General features: G+C 38.2%; 1 protein-coding gene across 3 annotated transcripts in view; it reads right to left on the reverse strand.

Annotated features, from left to right (window-relative positions):
• Positions 1-4030: 4030 nt before the first annotated feature.
• The window catches only part of ell (elongation factor RNA polymerase II), a 37796-nt gene continuing 20824 nt past the window's right edge, over positions 4031-21002 (reverse strand). The window contains exons 3-12 of one of the 3 annotated variants that reach the window (XM_067512385.1): positions 20099-20220; positions 18538-18701; positions 14767-15017; positions 14337-14461; positions 10642-10723; positions 8658-9243; positions 8193-8325; positions 6893-7064; positions 6712-6756; positions 4031-6618 (exon numbers count right to left, since the gene is read on the reverse strand). In XM_067512385.1, the coding sequence (XP_067368486.1) occupies positions 6514-6618; positions 6712-6756; positions 6893-7064; positions 8193-8325; positions 8658-9243; positions 10642-10723; positions 14337-14461; positions 14767-15017; positions 18538-18701; positions 20099-20220 (1785 nt within the window). In that variant the 3' untranslated portion in view covers positions 4031-6513. Of the gene's footprint in view, positions 6619-6711; positions 6757-6892; positions 7065-8192; positions 8329-8657; positions 9244-10641; positions 10724-14336; positions 14462-14766; positions 15018-18537; positions 18702-20098; positions 20221-21002 lie in introns of all 3 variants that reach the window. The other 2 variants (XM_067512384.1, XM_067512386.1) reach the window with 2 other exon arrangements.

A 21002-nucleotide genomic window follows, 5' to 3' on the forward strand; every position in this document is an offset into this window, starting at 1 on the left:
TGTCATTTTTAAATTTCGTTTGTCTGTCTATTCTTTCCTCCAGTGCAGTAACATTTTGTGCAACACAATTTTACACACAAGGACAAGTAAAATCATCTACTGTTTTATAATAATGTATTGAGAGTGGCTATAGTAGAATAAAGATTGCTTTTGTTTATTACATTGTATTGTTATTGTCAGCTTAGGAAACTAAATGTGAGTGGATAGTGGCAAATAAACAATACAACAGAATGATGCGCTGACTCCTTGCATCAAGTTAAAAGAGAATAATGTATAACAACTCATTGACAGAAAAGTTTCCTGATTCAGCCTGAGAAGCTACAACAGAGCCACTATTGTTTGAATGAATGTTTAGTCATGTGCAACATGAATTTGATCTTGTGTGTGATTATAGTTTGAAAGGCTGGTCCTCAGCTATAAAAAGCAGAGGTCAGAAACCCATTCTAATATCACGAAATTGCACAAAGGCACGATGCAAGATGCTGCGGACACTATGGAAGTATTTACTGAATTGCTCAAAATTTATAGTTTACTACAATGAAGTTTGATAGATGCAATGTAAAGAAATTAAAACATTGTATCTGAAAAGGATCTGTCTCGTGTTTTTTGCTGATTAGTGTGTTAAAACAATGATGTGGTGTCGGCACTGACATCAGCAGTGAGGGTGAACAATCGTTTCTGTCATGACAGTCAAGATGAAGCTGAAACGCTGAAGTATCATCAACTGCCCCACACAGAGACAGAGGGACACAGGCTCCATAAAAAGTGGACACAGAGAAGATTCAGTAGGCTGAAAAATAAAGAGATAATAAGGATGACATATTCAAATGTCAAGTAGTCTGAATTTGCAGGAAGATAGCAATGATAAGTGTATCGATGATTTACCTACCAAGGGAATTTACAGCCATACTGCTTGTTGCTGTTTACATCCCTCCCAGCTCCAACAGCAACAACAGGAGTGATGCACTGGATGAACTGCACCAGCACATCAGTGAGCAGCAGACAGCCTACCCAGATGCTTTTCCCATCTTTGGTGGGGATTTAAACCATGCTGATCCAAAGCATCCGAAAATTTCCCAAAATACACCAGCACATAGATTTTCCATCAAGGGGAAACCTTGTTTACACCACCTAGAGAGGAGATTACAGACCCTACCCCTTCCTGGCAACCAGGTATTGATGCTGTCCCCAGACAGATCCCTCAGCTGGATCGACGCGCACAAAGCACTGGGTCCTGACAACATAGCTGGTCGTGCACAGAGAGACTGTGCAGAGGAACTCACAGATGTCTTCACAGACATATTTACCACCTTGCTGAGGCAGGCTGTTGTCCTCACATGCTTCAAAGCCACTGCCATCATTCCAGTCTCTAAGAAGTAATCTCCCTCCTGTTTAAATGACTACCGTATAGGGGCACTTACTCTGATTGTCATTAAGTGCTTTGAATGCATCATATGGACCCCTACCAGTTTGCATAACGGTCAAGGCGTTCGAACAACGATGCCATCTTCACTGCCATCCACACAGCCCTTTTGCATCTGGATATTAAAGACTCATATGTTAGAATGGTGTTCATAGATTTTAGTTCAGCATTCAACGCTATCACCCCCCAGTAGCTCAATCACAAAATGAGCCAGCTAGGGCTCAAAATCTCACTGTGCAACTGGCTGTTGGACTTCCTGACAGGGAGACCACAGACAGTACGGGGTGGCAGTAACGCTTCCAGCACCATTACTCTATACATAGGCCCCCCCCACCAGGATGTGTGCTGAGCCTCATCCTCATCACCCTGCTGACTCATGACTGCACACCAGCAACACCAATTTCCTGTGTGTGCATGTCACAGATGACCTCTCCTGAACTGACAACTTCCAACTGACTTTCCACTCCCTCGGAGATATTTACTGCACCTGTCACACCCAGAAAGCCCTCTGTATTGTGAGTGATCCCACCCACCCATCACCCATCACCCATCACCCATCACCCAGCTTCTTCAGTTTGCTGCCATCAGGGAGGAGACTGTGGAGTCTCTGGGCCAGGACAGCTTTATCCACCAGGCTCTCATGAAGCTCCCCCACTCCCCCTTCTGTCCCATTAACACAGGAACTCTGGTCTCTCCTCCACAAAAACACACACAGATCCCCCATCATCTCTAAGCTCTGTCACCTGTAAGTAGTGCAAAATTCCATATATATATATATATATATGGAATTTTATCTTTGCACTATTTGTTTTTGTCTTTGCTTTGTTTCTGATCTTAACTGTATGCACCAGAGACCTGAGAGTATTTTAATTTCAATTTTCTGTATGTCCTATACGTGTGGCATAATAAATATGACTTTGACTTGACTTTGACTTAAGTAAGATAAGAAAAGCAATGAAAGTAAGATTAGTTAAAATATTCCTTCTTCACACACACACACAAACCAAACTCTTATCTTGTTCTAATGTAGTGAAAACAGTTCTTTGGCCTACAATTAAAGGCTTAGTAGTGCATCATTATTGGTTCCCAAACACAGCTTTAGTGTACGTGTCACAAATTGCCAAGATGCAATGTGCAACGATTCAGGGGTCTCAGTTAACAGTCTAACACAAATAACAATTACCCAAAACAATTGACTGAACTTTATTTCAACCAGCACCTAAATCTTATTTTTGTTGTATAGTGACAGCAGTTCTTTGGCTTTAAATGTGCAAACATTGTTTCTACACTATGCTTAAAATACTTACCTACCAACATGGTCACAGGCTGCAAGACTACAGTTGTGTGTTAATTTCCCCGCTATAAAAAAGGTTAAAAATAAGCCTTGTAGTAAGTCTACAATTAAAGGCTTAGCTGTGTCATTATTCGTTCCTTTGTGTGTCAGAAATTGCCAAGCTGTAGAACATTTATGTGCAAGGATTCAGAGGTCTTATTGTACAGTATCAGCCTTAATGTAGGAGGTTAGTGTTTTGTGTTTCAAAGATGCAAAATAGTGCAGGTAGTAGAATGTGGTCAAATTCTAAAGTGAACCATTTTACTTGAATCTATAATAAAATACCCACGTGTTTAATACACATACCAATTACCAAATAATTGACTGACTTTTATTTCAACCATCATTATTTCACATTAAATATCTGACCTGCCCTTTTATCAGAGTATCTAAATTGATGTGTCCACCCCCCTTGAGATTTAAGATCAGAATAGAGATAAATTAAATCCTGTCTCTCTAGCAAAACTTTGGAAACACTGGGAGAGGAGAACTCTCAGTCTGCTGTGTGTGTGTACATGTCAGTGCATATGCTGCTGTATATTGAGGAGAGGGAGAGATGGCAGCATGCCACAGTAAACTCACTGACCCCACCCCCCCACCCCACCCCACCCCCGAGCAGCACTGAGGCCAGTAACAGCGAAGTGAGGCTCAGGCACAGCTCAGCCCGGCCAACTGGAACACAGTTGCTATGTAGATTTGTGGGATCTTTCACAGCGTATCAGATTACAGCGATCCTTGTCCTCTCTGTTGTCTTGCTGGAGCATCTTCTGCTCTTGCTGCCATACCAAGGCCTTTTGCGTATCCACACTTAAGAAAACGTGCACATTTATAGATTATAAGAGGGACCCCAATAAACACAACACGCAAAGCTTTAGCTTACTGAATACAAAGAAAACTTGTTTTACTATTATTCTCCTGCATTTCAACTGCTTGCTAAAGGTGTCATTGAGCATACAGACATTTACCCGTCAAAGAATATGTGTGAAATACAAAACATGTTAAAACTTGCTTTTTTGAGGAAATAAAAAAGGGTGCATGTCTGTAGAGGTTTTAGAAACTGCAAACTGCTGCCATCTACAGGCCTCATCTTCTACTGGCATCAGCAAATGTAAACAAATGTTAAATGCCAGAACACAATTGCTCATTTAGGTTATCCTCAGATAACATGATTCTAAAACTGTGTTGCTGTCTAGTTATATGTATCCATCAGCAATAAAAGCTAAAATCCATTTCCAAGCTGCATTCATGCTCACCACAATTAAATACCATAACAATTTAATATTTTTTAAAGAATTTTATTGAAACAAAGATCAATTTCAGTCCCAGTCCCTTATGGTTTTCAAAAAGCGTGCTTTGGGTTTTAGCAACAACATTTCATGACTCTTCTCCAAAGCCCTCTTTTCTTACACAGCAGCATGTATATATACTCAGACAAAAGAAAACCTATACAACAGGTCATTTTGGCACAATCAACTCATAACAGCAGTACTCCTGTGCTGGCATATTGTTAGTTTTAAACTGTTTGCTCGCCATTGGAGCAAAAAGTGTTTACTTATGCACACTAGATTTTGACTGTAATATGACCAGAGATGTAATACAGTAACCATGTCAGAACAGAATACGGTAAAGAATCTATGAATGATGTCTTTAAAGTTTGCAGTATTGGACATAGATGAGGTTTGGTACTGGTAACAAAACATTCACATCTCATCGTGCCCAGACATCGTCTAGTCTCTGTCTCAGATCTGCAGCACTGTTGGGATGAGTCTTGCATCACTGGCCTTAATGTAGTGTTTTCATTAGGAGGATGATTCAATCTGAAACCTTGAGCCCAGCCATGCTAATCCCATCTGAAGCAAAAGGAACCCCATCTGAGAGGTCTCATAAAAACACTGAGAAAGTGTTTCACTGGTTGATAAATTATTAAAAGGACAAAAAAAAAAAAGGATGACAGGAACTAGAGAATTCTGTGACAATTTTTTTCCTTTTTTTTTTTTTTTTTTTTAAACATTTTGAAGAAATCCCACTTGGTAAGCACTTTGGTATACATGCTGGTCAGGGTAATGTCTAATTATTTAATTGATGAATTATTAATTCAGGTGGACTAGGCCCTTGGGCAGTTTCTTTCCATGTAAAGATACAGAGACCAATCATTCTAACACATTTATAAAGCATGCACTCTGATGGACAGAGAAAAGTGTCATTTTGACAAAACCCCCAGGTAACAGCAAGATCAGGACAAAAAGTGCTGATTTTTATAATCACATAAAAAGATATAAGAAATGCATCTGCTGGCTGAACCTGACTTCGGAAACAGCCTTTCTAATATGTTTTTGGACACTACGTGGATCCATCTTGACACTTCTTAGAGAGGAGAGATGACCCAGAAAAACGATTTTTGGGTCCACAGAGTATCTGACATCACATTTGAAAAAGGCAAAAAGTGGTCACATGTAAGCATTCCTTCTCCAAGTAGGAGGTCCAACAGGCTCCTCTCAGAAGATAATAAAGGATGGCTTAATCTTAACAGTCATCTCAAATAGACTAACACATGGCTAATGAGCAGATGAAACAAAATTAATTGATCTTATAGACTCTGTAAACACTGTTGTTTCAACATGAATAAATGCTGGCAAAAAGGGTAGCTTAGGAGATACTGAATCTGTGGATCAAGCTAAACAACAACAACAAAAAAACCCCTGCAGACCTGAATACTCTATCTGCACTATCTGACAATTGGAGGATCTTCCATTGCGTGATACGTCAAGCTTGCAATGGACTCTATGCAAGTCAGAATATTTAAATCTCTACAAAAGCTATCATCACATAAACTGGAAAGAAAACCAATTAAGAGCCTGATAGAGTTTTTTTAGTGACAATATAGTAGCTCATAACTTAGGACCACTGCTGCAACCAATACACAAACAGCTCATCATGGCTGACTGAGGAGACTGAGAATATACAGCTCTAGAGGAAACTTTCATATCCCCACTGTTAAGACATCTGCGTAGGATTTAAAAAAAAAAAGAAATGCACACAAACTTACATCTGACTGTGTGCACCGAAGCACTGTTCTGATGCAATCCATAGTAACATCTGCATCTCTTTAAAAAGAGAAAAAAAAAATTTAACGCCAACAAATTGACAATGAGATGCGCAAGGCAGCTTCTGGATAAAATGCTGGCTGACATTCAAGATGTGATGACCAAAAATAAGAGACAGCTTTTAAGTACTGATATTGAGGAGTGTAAACAGATTCATTCCTCAGTTAAGTTTCAAAAATAAATAAAGACAAGAATTTAAATTCAACAATCATCACAACCATTTGTTTCAATATATAGGGAAACTGATCTATCATTTGATTACTTTTTCATTTATTTATTTGGTTTTCATCTTAGTGTCACCATCTTCTGATTTCAAAAGCAGGACCTCTTTCAGCCTTCAGTGACTAAAGTAAGGTGGCCTGTTGATAACAAACAAAGCCACAAAAAGAACCTTTCAGGATCCACTGCAACTATACAGACAGACCTGGCCACACCAGACACAGGCCCAGCTTTCTCATTTAAACAAACAAAACAAAACAAAAGAAAAAAACATTTGTCCTGCTTGGTCCTCACTAGAGCCTCTAGCCCCAATGAGGGGAATACTCCCTTCATGGCATTTTTCTTGAGAAAATATTTTAGAACAAGGGGAATCCAGACTTTTCCCTTATCTGCATGGTTTCCAGAGATAATAGGGAAACAATGTCAATAACTACTTAAAATTGCTGTTGATCATACTCAGCAATAAGTCTCTTTATATGTGCCAGTTTGTTGTGTAGATATTCACAGCGGTTCTTCTCTTGGCTATAGTTAGGATTAGTCTGCAAGGCATAGGGAAAAAAGCAAAGAGTCACAAATTGATATTCTACTCAAAGTCTTCATACTAACTAATCAGTCTTAGTGTAAACAATTACCTTTTTTATTTTATGATACTCTTGAAGTATCTGATTGTGGATTGTCTGTGAAGAGACACAAAGAAGGGCAAAATGATATGAATACATACATTTTTAAATGCTCAAATGGTTTTCCTGAAAATAAATAAATAATAAAATAAATAAAAACAAACAGTTTTTGTGCATCCTTTAAGGAATCTACCTTGTACTTCTCCGTGCCTTGTTGGAGCTGTTTAAGCTCATTGTCAAGCACAGTGAATTGCCGAGTAATGCCTTCTATTCGAGCATGCAGACCCCGGTACTCACTGTACTCAGCATTAAAATCGTTTTTATACCTCTGGCGCTGCTCCGGAGATTCGATCACTGTGTACTTCCTAAGAGGGAAAAACTGAGATTTTAGGATAAAATGAAAGTGTGAACAAGTTACACCTATACCTAAGTCTTCTCAGGTACTTTGATCAAGTGAATTGTAGGTAAACTCAATGAGGGGTGCCACTTTAAATCAAAATTAATATCAAAGTATCATACTGTAGACTCCATTCAATCTGTGTGTATGGGCTGCTGGGAGATACAACTTAAGCCCACTTGTGAACAACATATTAGCTTTTTGGCAGTGAAATTAAAAGCATGCAGCTACTAGCAGGTCACATTTGAAACGCTTAACGCTGTCTTAAATGTACAGACAGTTATCACTTGATTTCTCTGGTTCTGAAAAAACAAAACTCCTTTCTCCTTTGCGTCACTCTCTGTCACACTTTTTCAGTCTTGCGGACCTCAGTCAGGCTTTCATGTTCTTTTTAGACAGCATTTCTCCTGACAACCCCTCCAAATGAAACATACTTGCTCAGTCTTCTCCTAATTGGGCTGTCATGGACTTTAACGTTTCAGATGCTCGATGAGACCTGTAGAGTCTGAGACGTAGCCCCTGGGATCTTTTTGAATCTCTAAGCAATGGATGGTTTGAACTTGGGGGAATATGCTCGGACGTTGAGTCCTGGAAAGACTAGCAACTGTCTTGAATGCTTTACACTTGTGAATAATCTTTCTCAAGGTAAAATTTTTAACTCCAAATTATTTCCAAAGCGTTTTTCTAAACCTATCCAGATTGATGTGTGGCAACAGTTGCCTCTATAAGACCATTGTTTATGTTTTTGCCTCTTGGCATCTAAATGCTACAGACCAGCAAACTGCCCTAACGTCTGCTTTATTAGAGGTCTGCACATCTGCTGATATTAGCAGCACCTTGCTTTTTTGCTTTATTTTCATTAAACTAACAATGACTTGGTGAAAAGAGTTACATGTTTGTCTGAGGCTTTAGTTGCGATTTAGACCCACTATTCTGAGGTGATGTTTATTTTTTTCATCCCCCCAAAACAGCAGCATAAAAGAGACGCTACTAACTTTGGAATGACTGCATGCCCCGTTATGAACTTAAGGAGAACAATTTTGGCTAGCAGCACACCTGCAGGATATACTGAGACCTAAACTTGATAGGCACTTACAATAAATAGTCTGCCACCTCAGGTGATGATAGAGGAATACTGGTATTGTTGCACATTCCATTCAGATCTGAAACGAAGTCACACAGAAAAAAACGTCTAAGTTCCACGGGTTTTCTGCGAAACTGTGTAAAACCTGCTGTGATGGAAATGCAAAGGCAACAGAACAGAAAATGTATTATATTTAGTTCACGTTTACATCATTAAGCTCCTAAATGCATAATTCTCTGAAGATGCTGTTTGCCAGTTGGATTCACAGGTGTCTATTTTTAGTTAATAAAAGCACAAAGATGAACAGCAGGGGTCTCTGTTTAATCAGTGAATCACATAATGGTCATGTGAAAAATCACCTACTCACAGTGATGACTAAGATGTCCCTATCCACATATGATATACCAGGCCTATTCAGAAATCTCTTATCAGATGCAAGCAGACTTTGTGAAAAAAATAAATGTGTATTGCGGTCACCTGTGCTTTTGTTGGGAATACTGTTGCTTTTGAGGTTGATTTCACAGGCTTTATTAGGCTCAGACAAACGCTCCTCATGGCTCTTCCTTTCCTTCTGCTTTCCTTTTGCTCTCTCCTTGTCTTTAGTTTTTTCTTTGTCTTTATGCTTTTTTGACTTTTTTCTAGAATTGCTGTTAAAGGATGAAGGACTCTTGTCCCGTGTGCCATCCACAACTGTAAGTCCAGGAGATGACATGCTGATGTTAGGTGCAGTATGTGCCGTTGATCCAGAGAAGAGTGAAGGAGATTGGCTCAACCTCTCAGACACTGCTATTTCTTGAGAGTCACAATCTTTGCCATTGAGGCTGGAGTCGTTGCTGACATCCGACAGTGCTTCAAAAGGACGAGGAATGTCCAGTACAGGGAGCTGCTGGGAGCTTGACATCATGCTATTGTCTGACATAGAAATTGCTCCCCCTGCCTGTCCTCTTCCATTTGAGGAGCTGAGCTTGCCATTAATAGGGGCTGTTGTAGCCTTGCTGGCAAGATGAGATATCCTGGGCTTTTTGTTGGCAAGAGGGTCAATGAAGTCAGAAGCAGGCCGTTTCTAGCAATATATAAATAAGAAAATAAATAACAAGTTAAAACAGAGGTCAATATGAATTAGATTTACCTCTGAGTGAATGTGGGGGAACTATGTTCTAAGTTAAATCAAACACAATCGTCTGATCTGTGGATGACAAGGGGGTGTGTAGAGAAAAAACTAATATATAACATGTAGATGGTAAGAGATCCAAAGAAACTGAGCATAAAAACAATTATTCTCAGAAGCACTGAGGTTATGCTGGTGGTTTCATCTTTTCACAATACCAGAGATTCCATTACAGACAAACCCTATTTGACCCAGACTGCACTTATACGTTTGGGAGTGTCTGACTAAATTACTCTGTGCTGTCTCAAAAGACTTTGGCATTCTGAAACAACAGCAAGAAGCATATTTATAGGCTGGTGGTTGTACTATACTGTAGGTTCCAGTGGTCACTAGTAGGCTAACATAATGTCATCTTAACAAGTTCAAAGAAAAAATGATTGGTGGTTTAGGTAAGTAATTAGTTTCATTTCTACACCATACGTTGTAACATCACATTACAACATTGCCACAGTGAGCATTTACAGCAGTACTTGTAGGTACTTTGCCCTGTAGGAAATTTCTATAATAAAGCAGGACATTAGGTTCAGGATCCACAGAATTATTGAGCCACAGCAATCCCAAAACAACAAGAAAACGTAGTCATGTGGAAGCATTATTATTGTTTTGTTTGTTGTTGATGTAATGAGGGTAAATATGGTGGATTGTCCCCATTCAAAGCTGCATTTCACCATATTGTGACTAGGCTTCATATCAGAGTATGTCAAAGAGTAAATAAATATTCAATGTATTTGCTTAAACATTTTTGAAGAGCTCATAATATATTAACAGACATTAGAAAACTGGTCAAATAAAAAGTAAATAGTCTGGAAAGCCAAATTATGTGAGGAGACAGATAGAAAACAAAAATTAGTTTAGAGCAGTACAGCTTAAAAAACAAATAAACAACAAAAAACCCCACAAAAAAAACAAAGCCTTTCTGAGAAATACCAGAAACCACCACACTGCAATTATAGTGTTTGGTAATGTAGTGGAAATGTTGAAATACTAGATAGATTGTCATTGGTAAAAATTTGATTTAGCCAATTCAAGTTTTACTACACACAAGCTTTAGTTAAAGATTGCTTTGTATAGTATACAATACTGAATGAAAATTAAGGGGAGTCTCAATTGAACTTAACATCGTAAAACTGAATACATTGATAAAAATGTGTTTTCTTTATATTCAAATGACCAGAAAAATAAATACATATAAAATTATAGTACTAATAATATTATAGAAAAGTTGGGAAAAGAAATGTTAATCCAAAGTGTGTGGAAGTAAGAGACAGGTAAGAGGAGAAATAGGAAGGTCACCTGAGATGGCGAGCTGCTGGCTAGCTCTTTGGGTGGGCTCTCTGGTGCAGGTGCAGAATTGTTCTGGGCCTGGCACTGTTTTCTAAGAGAATGGACGCATGCATGTAGACACACACACACACACACACACACACACACACACACACACACACACACACACACACACACACACACACACACACACACACACACACACACACACACACACACACACACACACACACACACACACACACACACACACACACACACACACACACACACACACACACACACACACGCTTAGTATAACTCTCACAGAATGTAATTTTTCAGAATTACAGAATCAGGAAAACTACTTTTAGCAATGTACTGTACCTGTTGATGTCACTGCATTATTTCCATCAGCACTAATGTAGAAATGCCACAAACCTCTAATAAATCTGACTGTTCTTTTAGTGCAAGCAATGCAAACTTGTTTGTTCAGGGGAGAACAACACTTCAAAGGCTAAACACCGTGTGGAACCTGGTTCATTTGTAGTGATTAACATTATGATAGATCTCAAATAATTCAAAGAAATTACTCTTATGGAAAAAGATTTCAACTGCACAGCTGCCATTTCTTCACTGATATGCTAATTCAACAGATGTTTGAATACAAAATGAAGCAAGTTATAATATTTGCTTTGTGAAGCTGAGTGGGTAACTATGACAACAGAGTAAAGGAGGGGGCAACTTAATAAAGCTGCATTTCAACATAGCCATAGTTAAAATATATTTAATCATTAGATGTACAAATTGTTTTACCAGTTTAAATATGTTCAGTGTTTTTTTGGAACTTTTCATATAAGATTCTGCTGTATTTTGAAAAATTTGTAAAATATAACAGACATGTTTATTTAATGGTTAAACAATTCTGCCAGTTTCTTTAAGACAAGTGACAAAGTGACATGACACTACGTTGAGAGAAAGTGAGCGAACAAAAACATGGTACTGCAGCACACTGTGTATGGATGTTGGGTATGTAAGGAATATGCTCACTACAACATTTTTTTTTTTAAACAATCATTATCTTCTTAACACAGTGTCCCCAGCCACCTCCATAAGAAGTTTAAATTGTATCAATCACACACGTACTTCAACTGGTCCACTTGTGAGCACATCAGCCAAGTGCCATCTTTGTGTGAGGTGTGAACAGAGCCTCAGATTTGTCATGTGGTACAATGACCTCATTATGCATCAGATGAATCTGTCACACAGTAGCAGTGGCAAAACAAAAGAGCTGTGCCAATATACAGATATCAAACCAAGCTAAAAAGTACTCAGCTTACTGATTTATTGATGCAAGTAAAGAAGCCACAACTAAAATTTTGAAACATTTATCCAAAAGCTAGCTCACTTTGCACATACACACACTGATGACATCATCAGTAGAGGGTACTTGCATACACAAAGTGGTGTCAATGGTACACAAAGTGGTGTCAATGCCCCGCCTTTGTTCAATCAGTGTATATGTGTTTGTGTCTGTGGTAGGGACAGTCAGCTACGGGTGAGACTGCAGGCCGACTGATATATCTGACCCTTGGACCTCTGCCACCTAACACGTGGATCAGCATGTGCTGGAACATCATTGCATCATGTGCGTTCCAGTCATGTTGATGTGCTACTCCTGCGTGACTGACTGCATTAGTTCAAAACTCTAGAGAAGCAGGGAGGGGGAGGTAGTAATAAGTAGGAGGCTGTGGTTGTTAGTCAGCTGATAAACTCACAAAGCTCAAAGTACAGTAAAAACACGAACACAAACAGGCTCCAAGCATGTGCAGATATGCATGCCAAAGTCTACTGAAAGACAGAAAAATAAATACTCATGTCCTCTAATGCAAAGTAACAGTCCTAACAAAAAACATGTTTGTGAAACTTTTGTTGAACTTGAAAATTATGGCTACTGTTAGATTGCAAACAATGATTTGCATTGTGCTAGACCATATTGCAGGGTCTTTCCAGCATGTAAAAGAGGTAAATGATTATGCTAGACATGCTTTACAAACACTCAATGTTAACACTGTAGCTGCCTGTGGTATTGTAGCACAGGTACATTAGAGGTCACTGTGAGGAATAAAAGCCATTCTTGAGCACACAAAAACAAACAAAATAAACAATGTGAACACAGAGCATTCCTGCCTGGTTTATATATAGCTAGCTGGAAGCTTGCTTTTCCTAATGTCTCAGATCCTAAGAAACAAGATTTTTTCACTGGGAAGAAGGCCAGCAGGTCATGCTATCAACAAATACAAAGCATCGAAGTTCAGAGTACAGTGGTAGTAGTGTGGTACAGACAGACACCTGACATTCTTACAAATACAAAAGGTAGGCTTTACACCCATACCTAGGATTACATAACCCTAGGTAAAAATGCACAGAATGGTTGCCTTATACGTTGTAATCATACACTTTTCTTCCATAGTTTTATTTAAATCCTCAGATATATACCAAATGTGAGGTTTTGTATTCATACATGTTAATCCTTTACAGAAGGACATTTCTCTATTACATTTAGCACCTTTTCAGTTTTTACAGATCAGAGCTGTCACCCTGTGGCCTCACTCTCAGAGTCAACACAAACAATACGAGATGCTTTGCCAGGTCATATATCATCATTCCATTACATCCCAAATTGCTGCTTGAGAATTTTAGAACCAATAAAAGCAAATAGAATTTAGTTGAGATAGTATCTATTAGTTTCAGCAAGCCATGCACTACTACAATATCAGTGGAGTATCTATACAGCATGTCCACTAAAGCTAAGGTACTATGACTTCTGGTATGTTATGTCAGCTAATGGATCTTTCCACAAACACTGCAGAATCAATGGATCAACCCCAACATCAACACTTGTGGTCCTATTGTCATGAATGATAAGGGGCAGTGCGACTTCTCTCAGCAGTCTGTGACTACACAGCCACTACATGCAGCCAAATGTGATACACTGTGTGCAGAGATGGTAGAAATACACAAACTCAGTAATTAAGTAAAAGTGTTCGTATTGGCCCAAAAAAATAAAAATAAACAATATAACATCTGTAATACAAGTCAAGTATTACTTTAAATATTTTATTATAAAAGTCAGAAGTAGTCAACTAGGGGAAAAAAAGCATATTTTAAACAATTCTTATACTGTTAATTATGGCAATTTAATCACAGTAATTATTACAAATGAGGTTTTTTTTTTTTTTTTTTGTCCTTTTGGCTTATACCGTGAGTTCAAGAAATTATTTTAACCACGTTATGTTCTTGTATATGGTTAACCTATCATGATAGATTAACATTTATTAGTTCATAGTAATTTAGAAAAACATAATATTTTGATATTTAAAGCACTACTGGTATTAATGTTGTGGCTCACTTAATGCTGATTACTTAAAGGTTTAGGCCTAAAGCAACTAAATAAAGTTAAAAGTTCTCCAAGAAAGTTGGACGGGCTTGTGAACAGCACAGCAAAGCATAGGGCTCTACCACAGGAGACTGGGGTTTGACTCCAATGTGAGATGTTGTGCCCTTTATGATGATAATTGCACAGCATTACAACCTCTAATAGTGATGCCAAAGGGTACTTATAAAGCACTACTGGTATTAATGTTATATTTGATGACAATTATCTTCAGAATATGTTGGTATAGTAGTTTTAAGTGAGAATACATACAGTATCTCTAACTTACCTAAACAGAATTCTCTTGAGAAGTTGCTGGTCTCCTTCGGTGTAGCCTGGCCAATCCTTCTGAATTTCCTTATACAAACAGTCCTTCAATGTGAAGGTGTTGTCTTTCCCATTTAGGTTTGCCACCTAGGTAATAAAAAAAAAGGCAAGAGTGAGTCTACAACCATCTGCAATTAAGGATAATCAGGAGGAGTGTGTATATATTATCATAACAAAATTCATTTACACAATCACTTGTGGGGACAAGCGTGTTCTCATTGGGGAATAGATGCTGGACCCCACAATTCGAGGACTCAACTTTAAAGTGTAGACATGGTTTGAGTTTAGGTTAAGGTTAGGGTTAGTTAAGTGCTAGTTATGTTTAGGGTAAGAATAATAACAATAATTAAAAAAAAAAAAAAAAAGGGGTATTAAAAACAATTGTATATAACCTGTTGCAGATGGCTGTCCAGGGAGTCTTTCTCCAATAGTGAGATGCCATCTTTCTGCAATCTCAGGATCAACTCAGGCTTCTTGTAAGGTTTCAGGGCCAGCAGGTGTATGAGGCGTTCTCGGAGTGGCCTGTGCTGAGTTGTGCCTTTCTTTAAAGTACTGCTAGAGATGATGACAGGTCGAGATGTTCTCCGTAAAGGGGCGATGTCTGAGAGGCCAGGGGCCGGTTTCCGGATCTGAACCTTTTTACCTAGGAGGAGTTATAGATGTGTTTGAAGAGTTAGAAGAAAGAAATGAGAACAAACAGACAAGTTGTGTAATTTTCTACATAAAATGGGGTTTTTGTGTATAACATGCTGAACTGATTTTTCTATTTGATATTTACATTTTCACTTATTTAACTTCTACTGAGAGGCAAATAACACAGTTTGATTCCACAGCACATATGGACTAAATATTTTTGGACTCACAGCTGAACAGAAAATAGACCTACTCTGGATTTCTTTCTTTGCAGCCAATGAGATAGCACTGGTGTGTTTGCTACTGCAACTGTACACAATGCTTTTTTTTTTATAGTACAGGTCAGAGATTAAAACTAAAAATTCAGGGAGTAGATATGTTATACCTGAAAACACGCCTTTTAGGTTTATATTACACTCAAGAATTGTATTGATGTTTTCTCCTTGTCTTAGATTTTTGCTTGCCTTGTACCTCACTTGTAAGTCGCTTTGGATAAAAGCGCCTGCTAAATGACTAAATGTAAAGATTAAAGAGAATGAGAACCAGTCAGCAGTGGTGCATTTTATGCTTGACCATTATGAAAAACAACAACCATCGAATTCAATAATATCTTGATTAGAGATTAGGCATGCTGCCACTGTACTGGACCTCTCTCATTCAGCTGCAGACCCCAAACATTCGAATCTGATCCAATGTGAACTCATTCAACAGCAGAGAACAAATACACAAACATGCGATCCATTGTTCTCTGTCATAGTAATGTCAGTAAAATATTTTGCAATAAAATTGATAGGACTAATAATTTTTGCTGACGTTGAGATTGTTTTTGTAGAGCGCCGAAGACAAAATGTTGTGTGACAGATGCTAACTGGCAGTATAACCAAACCTAACAGTGTTTCACTGTATCTTAAAATCAGAATGGTAGTTGTAGTGGAGATTTCCTTTCTTCTTGCTGTCCTCAGACCGTACCTGGATAATTCTTTCCTTTACACTGAAGTAACACATGTATGAAGCATGTGATTTTTCAGGCAACTTCCCCAATTTTCAACTTTCTTTCTTTGGCTTTCATTTAGTGTGTAAATGTACATTAAAGCTTTTAAACATCCCTTTGACTTTCTTATTTGAGCTGAAGTGAATTCATGAGATCAGATGATGTCATGGGGAGAAGCTCTAGAAAAGCATGTTCAGTATGATTACAACCTCCACAGTCTGAGCAAGATTTATTTATATGTACTACCCAAACTGGAAACAAACAAACCAATTTAAATATAAGTGAAGGCATCGTTTAAAGACTACAGGTCTTCTGTGTTATGCTCCGGGACACTACAAACTGCAAGTCATCTGTGTTTCATGGCAAATGGCTCTCTGTGAGGTGTTCAGTGCAGTGCAGATTATAGAACATCCCAACCTAAGAATATTTCTTCATAATTATTTTGGAGACTATTTATTGTCCAAAAAGTTGATATTGTGACAGGCAGAGTACTGTGTCTAATGTGCAAACTCTTATAACCTATGAAGGAGGGGTCTTAGGGTTAGGGTTAGAACTTAACCCAAACCCTACTGCCAAGTCTGTGCCTTGCTCTTAAGCATGTATCCTTTTGGCAAAAGCAGAAGATCCTCCAGCAAGGCATTAGAGAGGACAGGATCACTAATCTGACACACTCTGAAAGATCCCACAAATCTACAGAGAAACTGTGTTCGAGTTGGCCAGGCTGAGCCGTGCCTGAGCCTCAGTATGCTGGTACTGGCTTCAATCCCAAAGTTGGCCTAAGTGCTGCTCACAGAGCTGAAAAGGCAGGGGGTGGCCAGAAAGTTTACTGTGGCAAGCTGCCATCTTTCCCTCGCCACAATATACAGCAGCATATACACTGACACGTTCACATACACACACAGTTCTCCTTTCCCAATGTTTCTATAGTTTTACTAGTCAGACAGGATTTAATTTGTCCAGATTCTGATCTGAAATTTCAAGGACAGATCAGATATTAAATGTAAAAATGTAGGCACTGGTTATAACAAAGGTCAATCAATTACTTGGGGTAACTGGTATAAAATGGAATTTGACCAAAGTCTTTACGTTCTGCACCCCTTCACATTTTTGACACTTAAAATAATAACAATGACGTCATACATGAAGGCTGATACTGTACACTAAGGCTGTCACATTTTACAAAAATCCATTTTGAATGATGTTCGAATTGACCTGGAATTCGTTCAAATTAATTCGAAAAACAACCCATTTAACGCAATGCTGTCCCCCCTTTTTAATATTAATATTGGAAGTTTAATAAAAGGTTGAGAATGATCATCTACATTTTCATCACTATTTGCTTGCTTTTGCCAAAAACTAGGTAGACAGGACTGGCTGTAGAGCTGACACTGCTCCACTCGTCTGTGTTAATGTTAACTCCTCTGCCACACTTGGATGGCAAGATTGCAGGCGAGTCCTCAACTTGGTTGTTGTAGTTAAATAAAAAAATTTCTATTTGCAGGGTTGACAAACAGCTTTATCTTTATTGAGAGTTTTGCCATCTACAGTGTAGAACCCAAAATACTGCAACAAGCTGCTTGCTCTCTATATTTGCTACAACTAGGGCCACTAATGTTAGTACACAAGTTTAGAGAGGTCAAAAGGGGCATGCAGCAAATCAAGTCGATAGTGAATTTTAAAAATGCCATCTGCTGGAGACATGGCAAGTGACATCACACGGCTTTGCGCTTAAACATTCACTAAATATTTGCAATCAAACAGAGCATTACAGTTTGAATATTTGTGTGTGTGTGTGTGTGTGTGTGTGTGTTTTTTTTTTTCCAACGTTCAAAATTCAAATGAAAAATGCCCTACTGTACACCTAGGAAATTTGTGACACACTAAGGCTGTGTCGGTTAACCAATAATTATGTACTGCTAAGCCTTTTATTTGTAGACTTACAAGACTTATTTTGGTTAAGAGTTTCAGTCATCCAGGTTTGGTTATCCAAAAATTGAATCATGTCGAGTGGACTTCTTTCTTATTTGTTAGAAACATTTCGCTACTTATCCAAGCAGGAAGCTGGATACAAGATTTATTTTAAACCTTTTTTAAAGCGGAAATATTAACACACAACTGTAGTCTTATAGCCCCTGACCATGTTGGTAGGTGAGTATTTTAAGCATAGTGGACCAACAATGACTTCAAAAAAAGATTTAGATTTGTGGTGTGTGTGTCCCCAGAAAGAATATTATGATTAATCTTACTTTTTAGCTCATCATACTTACACTATTTAAAATCATCAGTACGCTTTATCATTGCTGTTCCTCTGATGTATTTATTGTTCAATCAAAGGTGGATATTATGACAGGTCTACATCCATTTGGGTCTTTGCAGAAACTCTTCCACTCTTCAAACTTGCCAACTGCTTTTATGATATTTAAATAAAATGTCTTTCCTATCAACCAAATGCTATTGAGAAATGGTGACTCCAAGACTGTGACCGAGAACATGCCTGATAGACCTGTAATATTTATACCTTAGTATCATGGGCACTAACCTACACATCTTCCCCCAGGCTTGATGACAATGGCGCTCCTACTACGAGTTTCCTCCTCAACCTGGGCCATGCTTTCTCTGGCCTTTTGGTAGGAGTCATCTGTGGCACATACTGTAATCTTGTCCTGGATACCACCCAAACAATCCAGCTGAATGCTCCCTTCACTACCAAAACAAAGAGGAGATTTTGAGAGAAGAGGACAGGGTGACCAGAAGCATTGATAGAAAAGAATACAAAAGATTATTAGGGAATAACTACTTATTTTGAAAATGCTGCATGTTTAATTTGATAGGTATTAGAAAAAAAAAAGAATTTTATATTTTAGACAATTAAAAATACATAATACTACAACTTAATTCTCAGCATCAACCCTAAATGTTTTATTATTTGCAATAACCATCCATTCATTCAAAAAGATCCATATAATAACAAAAATGTGATTGGACACAGCCCAACTCACTGGCACATTTTATTCTGAATTTTCTTCTTCTTTCTTTGATTCCCCATTGAATTTGATGAGGATTTGGCAGAAAATAAGACGGTATGATTAGTTGAACCAGGGTACTGTCATTTGGGTTTTAAATTGGAACTCAAGGTTGATCAGGACACAAATGTGGATGAACTGTACCTGACCTACTTGTTAAAAATATTTTTATAGCAATGGGGTCAGAAACTTGACAGTCAGAGGAGCAGAAGATTCTGGTTGTTCTTTTTTCTTTTTCCTTCCTTCCACTTTATCCCAGACATCTGGTCCTATTAATTTGATTCCATCAGCATTTGCTGTATGTTTGGCTATACAAAATTAGTATGGGGTTAAAGAGCTTGATACATACAGAAGGGGATGGACCCACATCATAAGCAGGTCTTATGTGGTTGCAGATGTTACATAAATAGACAGTACTACTGAAAATTTAAATGCCTTCCGTGTAATTTAATTTATACAGAAAATATAAAAAAATTAAAGCATTTACCAAAAACCAAAATGGATATTGTTTCTAGTAAAAAAACAAACAAAAAAAATTGTGTAAAAATATTTTGTAAAATGTTAGCATACTCTAAGTTAATTTTTGGAAGTATATAGGTAAAGTAAAAGCGAATGGCTTGCTTTAACTCTGAGTTATCACTTGCTGGGATCACCTTCTGAAACTTGCTTTTTTGAAAATAAATGGGGCAAGTACCAAGATAGACCACACCAGTGTTGTGTATTTCATTTAGTCGTTTCTACTTGGAGTCAGAGTCCCTCTTGTGCTCATCAGTGGTGCTTGTTAAGAATCTTGCTGATAAGCTGGGTGATTCCCCTCAACTCCTAACTACGTATGTTAAACAAACTGTCTGCCTGGAAACAGTCACTGAATAACTTGGGTCCAAAGATTATTGATAATGTAAACGCAGTTCAAAATGGTAAAGCTCATGGTTCAAATATTCATTCACAATTAATAATTTGACATTACTCTTATTTTGTTTTTCTGAATAAGAACTATTTACGCACCTCCAAAAAAAAAAAAAAAAAAAAAAAAAAAAAAGGGAATGAAAGTTAGTGACATTAAGCATTTGCTTTCACCTGGTGATGTACTGCTGGATGCAGTCGAAGCTGCCCTGGGGGTTATCTCTGCCGACATGCGACAGGTAGAAAGTAAACGTTTGTAGTTCACTGGAATTTTCTGAGCGTGGTATTGAAATTTTCTGTTGAAGACATAAAAGGAATAAAGCAAACATAAATTAGATAGTCCAACACTAAACCATTTCCTGTCAAAATACTCCCTAGACTTAAGGTACATTTTTGAATGTACTCTACCTCCTGTCTTTTCTTCAGTGCAACAGTCTAAGCTGTTGCACTTAAGTTGGTGGCACTGAAGCTGGTGGTAAGTTGGTCTCACCACCGGCTTGAACACCTCTCCTTTCATTCTCGCTGATACTATTTAAATCACAACACATCTGACATTTTTCTCCACCCGGTACAACCTGCCTACACATGCCTCTTCCCCCACACCCTCTGTTGCTCTGAACCCATGACCTTAAAGTACTTAAAGTCCTGTACCTTCTTTTCCTCTGCTCGCTGTAAATTCACTGTTCAGCGTGGGTCTCTCTCATTCACACTTGTATTCTGTCTTGCTAACCTTCATTCCTTTGCTTTCCAGTGCATGCCTCTACCTCTCTAGATTTTCCTCCACCTGCTTCCACTACAGATCACAATGTCACCACTGTCTTACAGCTCTCATACATGTCCTGCACCACCCTAACATACTCCTTTGCCACTCCAGACTCTAAATCTACAAAGACACAATGGAACTCTCTATGAGCTTCTCTGTGCTTCTATATTAGCATCCTTAATGACTCAACTACCCACTAACCTAAGCAAATCCCTAATTATAAGAAAGACTCAACACTTGGCCAATTAAAAAGAAAAAGCTACAGATGTCAGCTGCATTTCTGCTTAGAGTTAAGCACTGTTGGAAAATACTTAA

Source organism: Channa argus, chromosome 8, assembly GCF_033026475.1.
Source record: "Channa argus isolate prfri chromosome 8, Channa argus male v1.0, whole genome shotgun sequence".
NCBI classification, from domain to species: domain Eukaryota; kingdom Metazoa; phylum Chordata; class Actinopteri; order Anabantiformes; family Channidae; genus Channa; species Channa argus.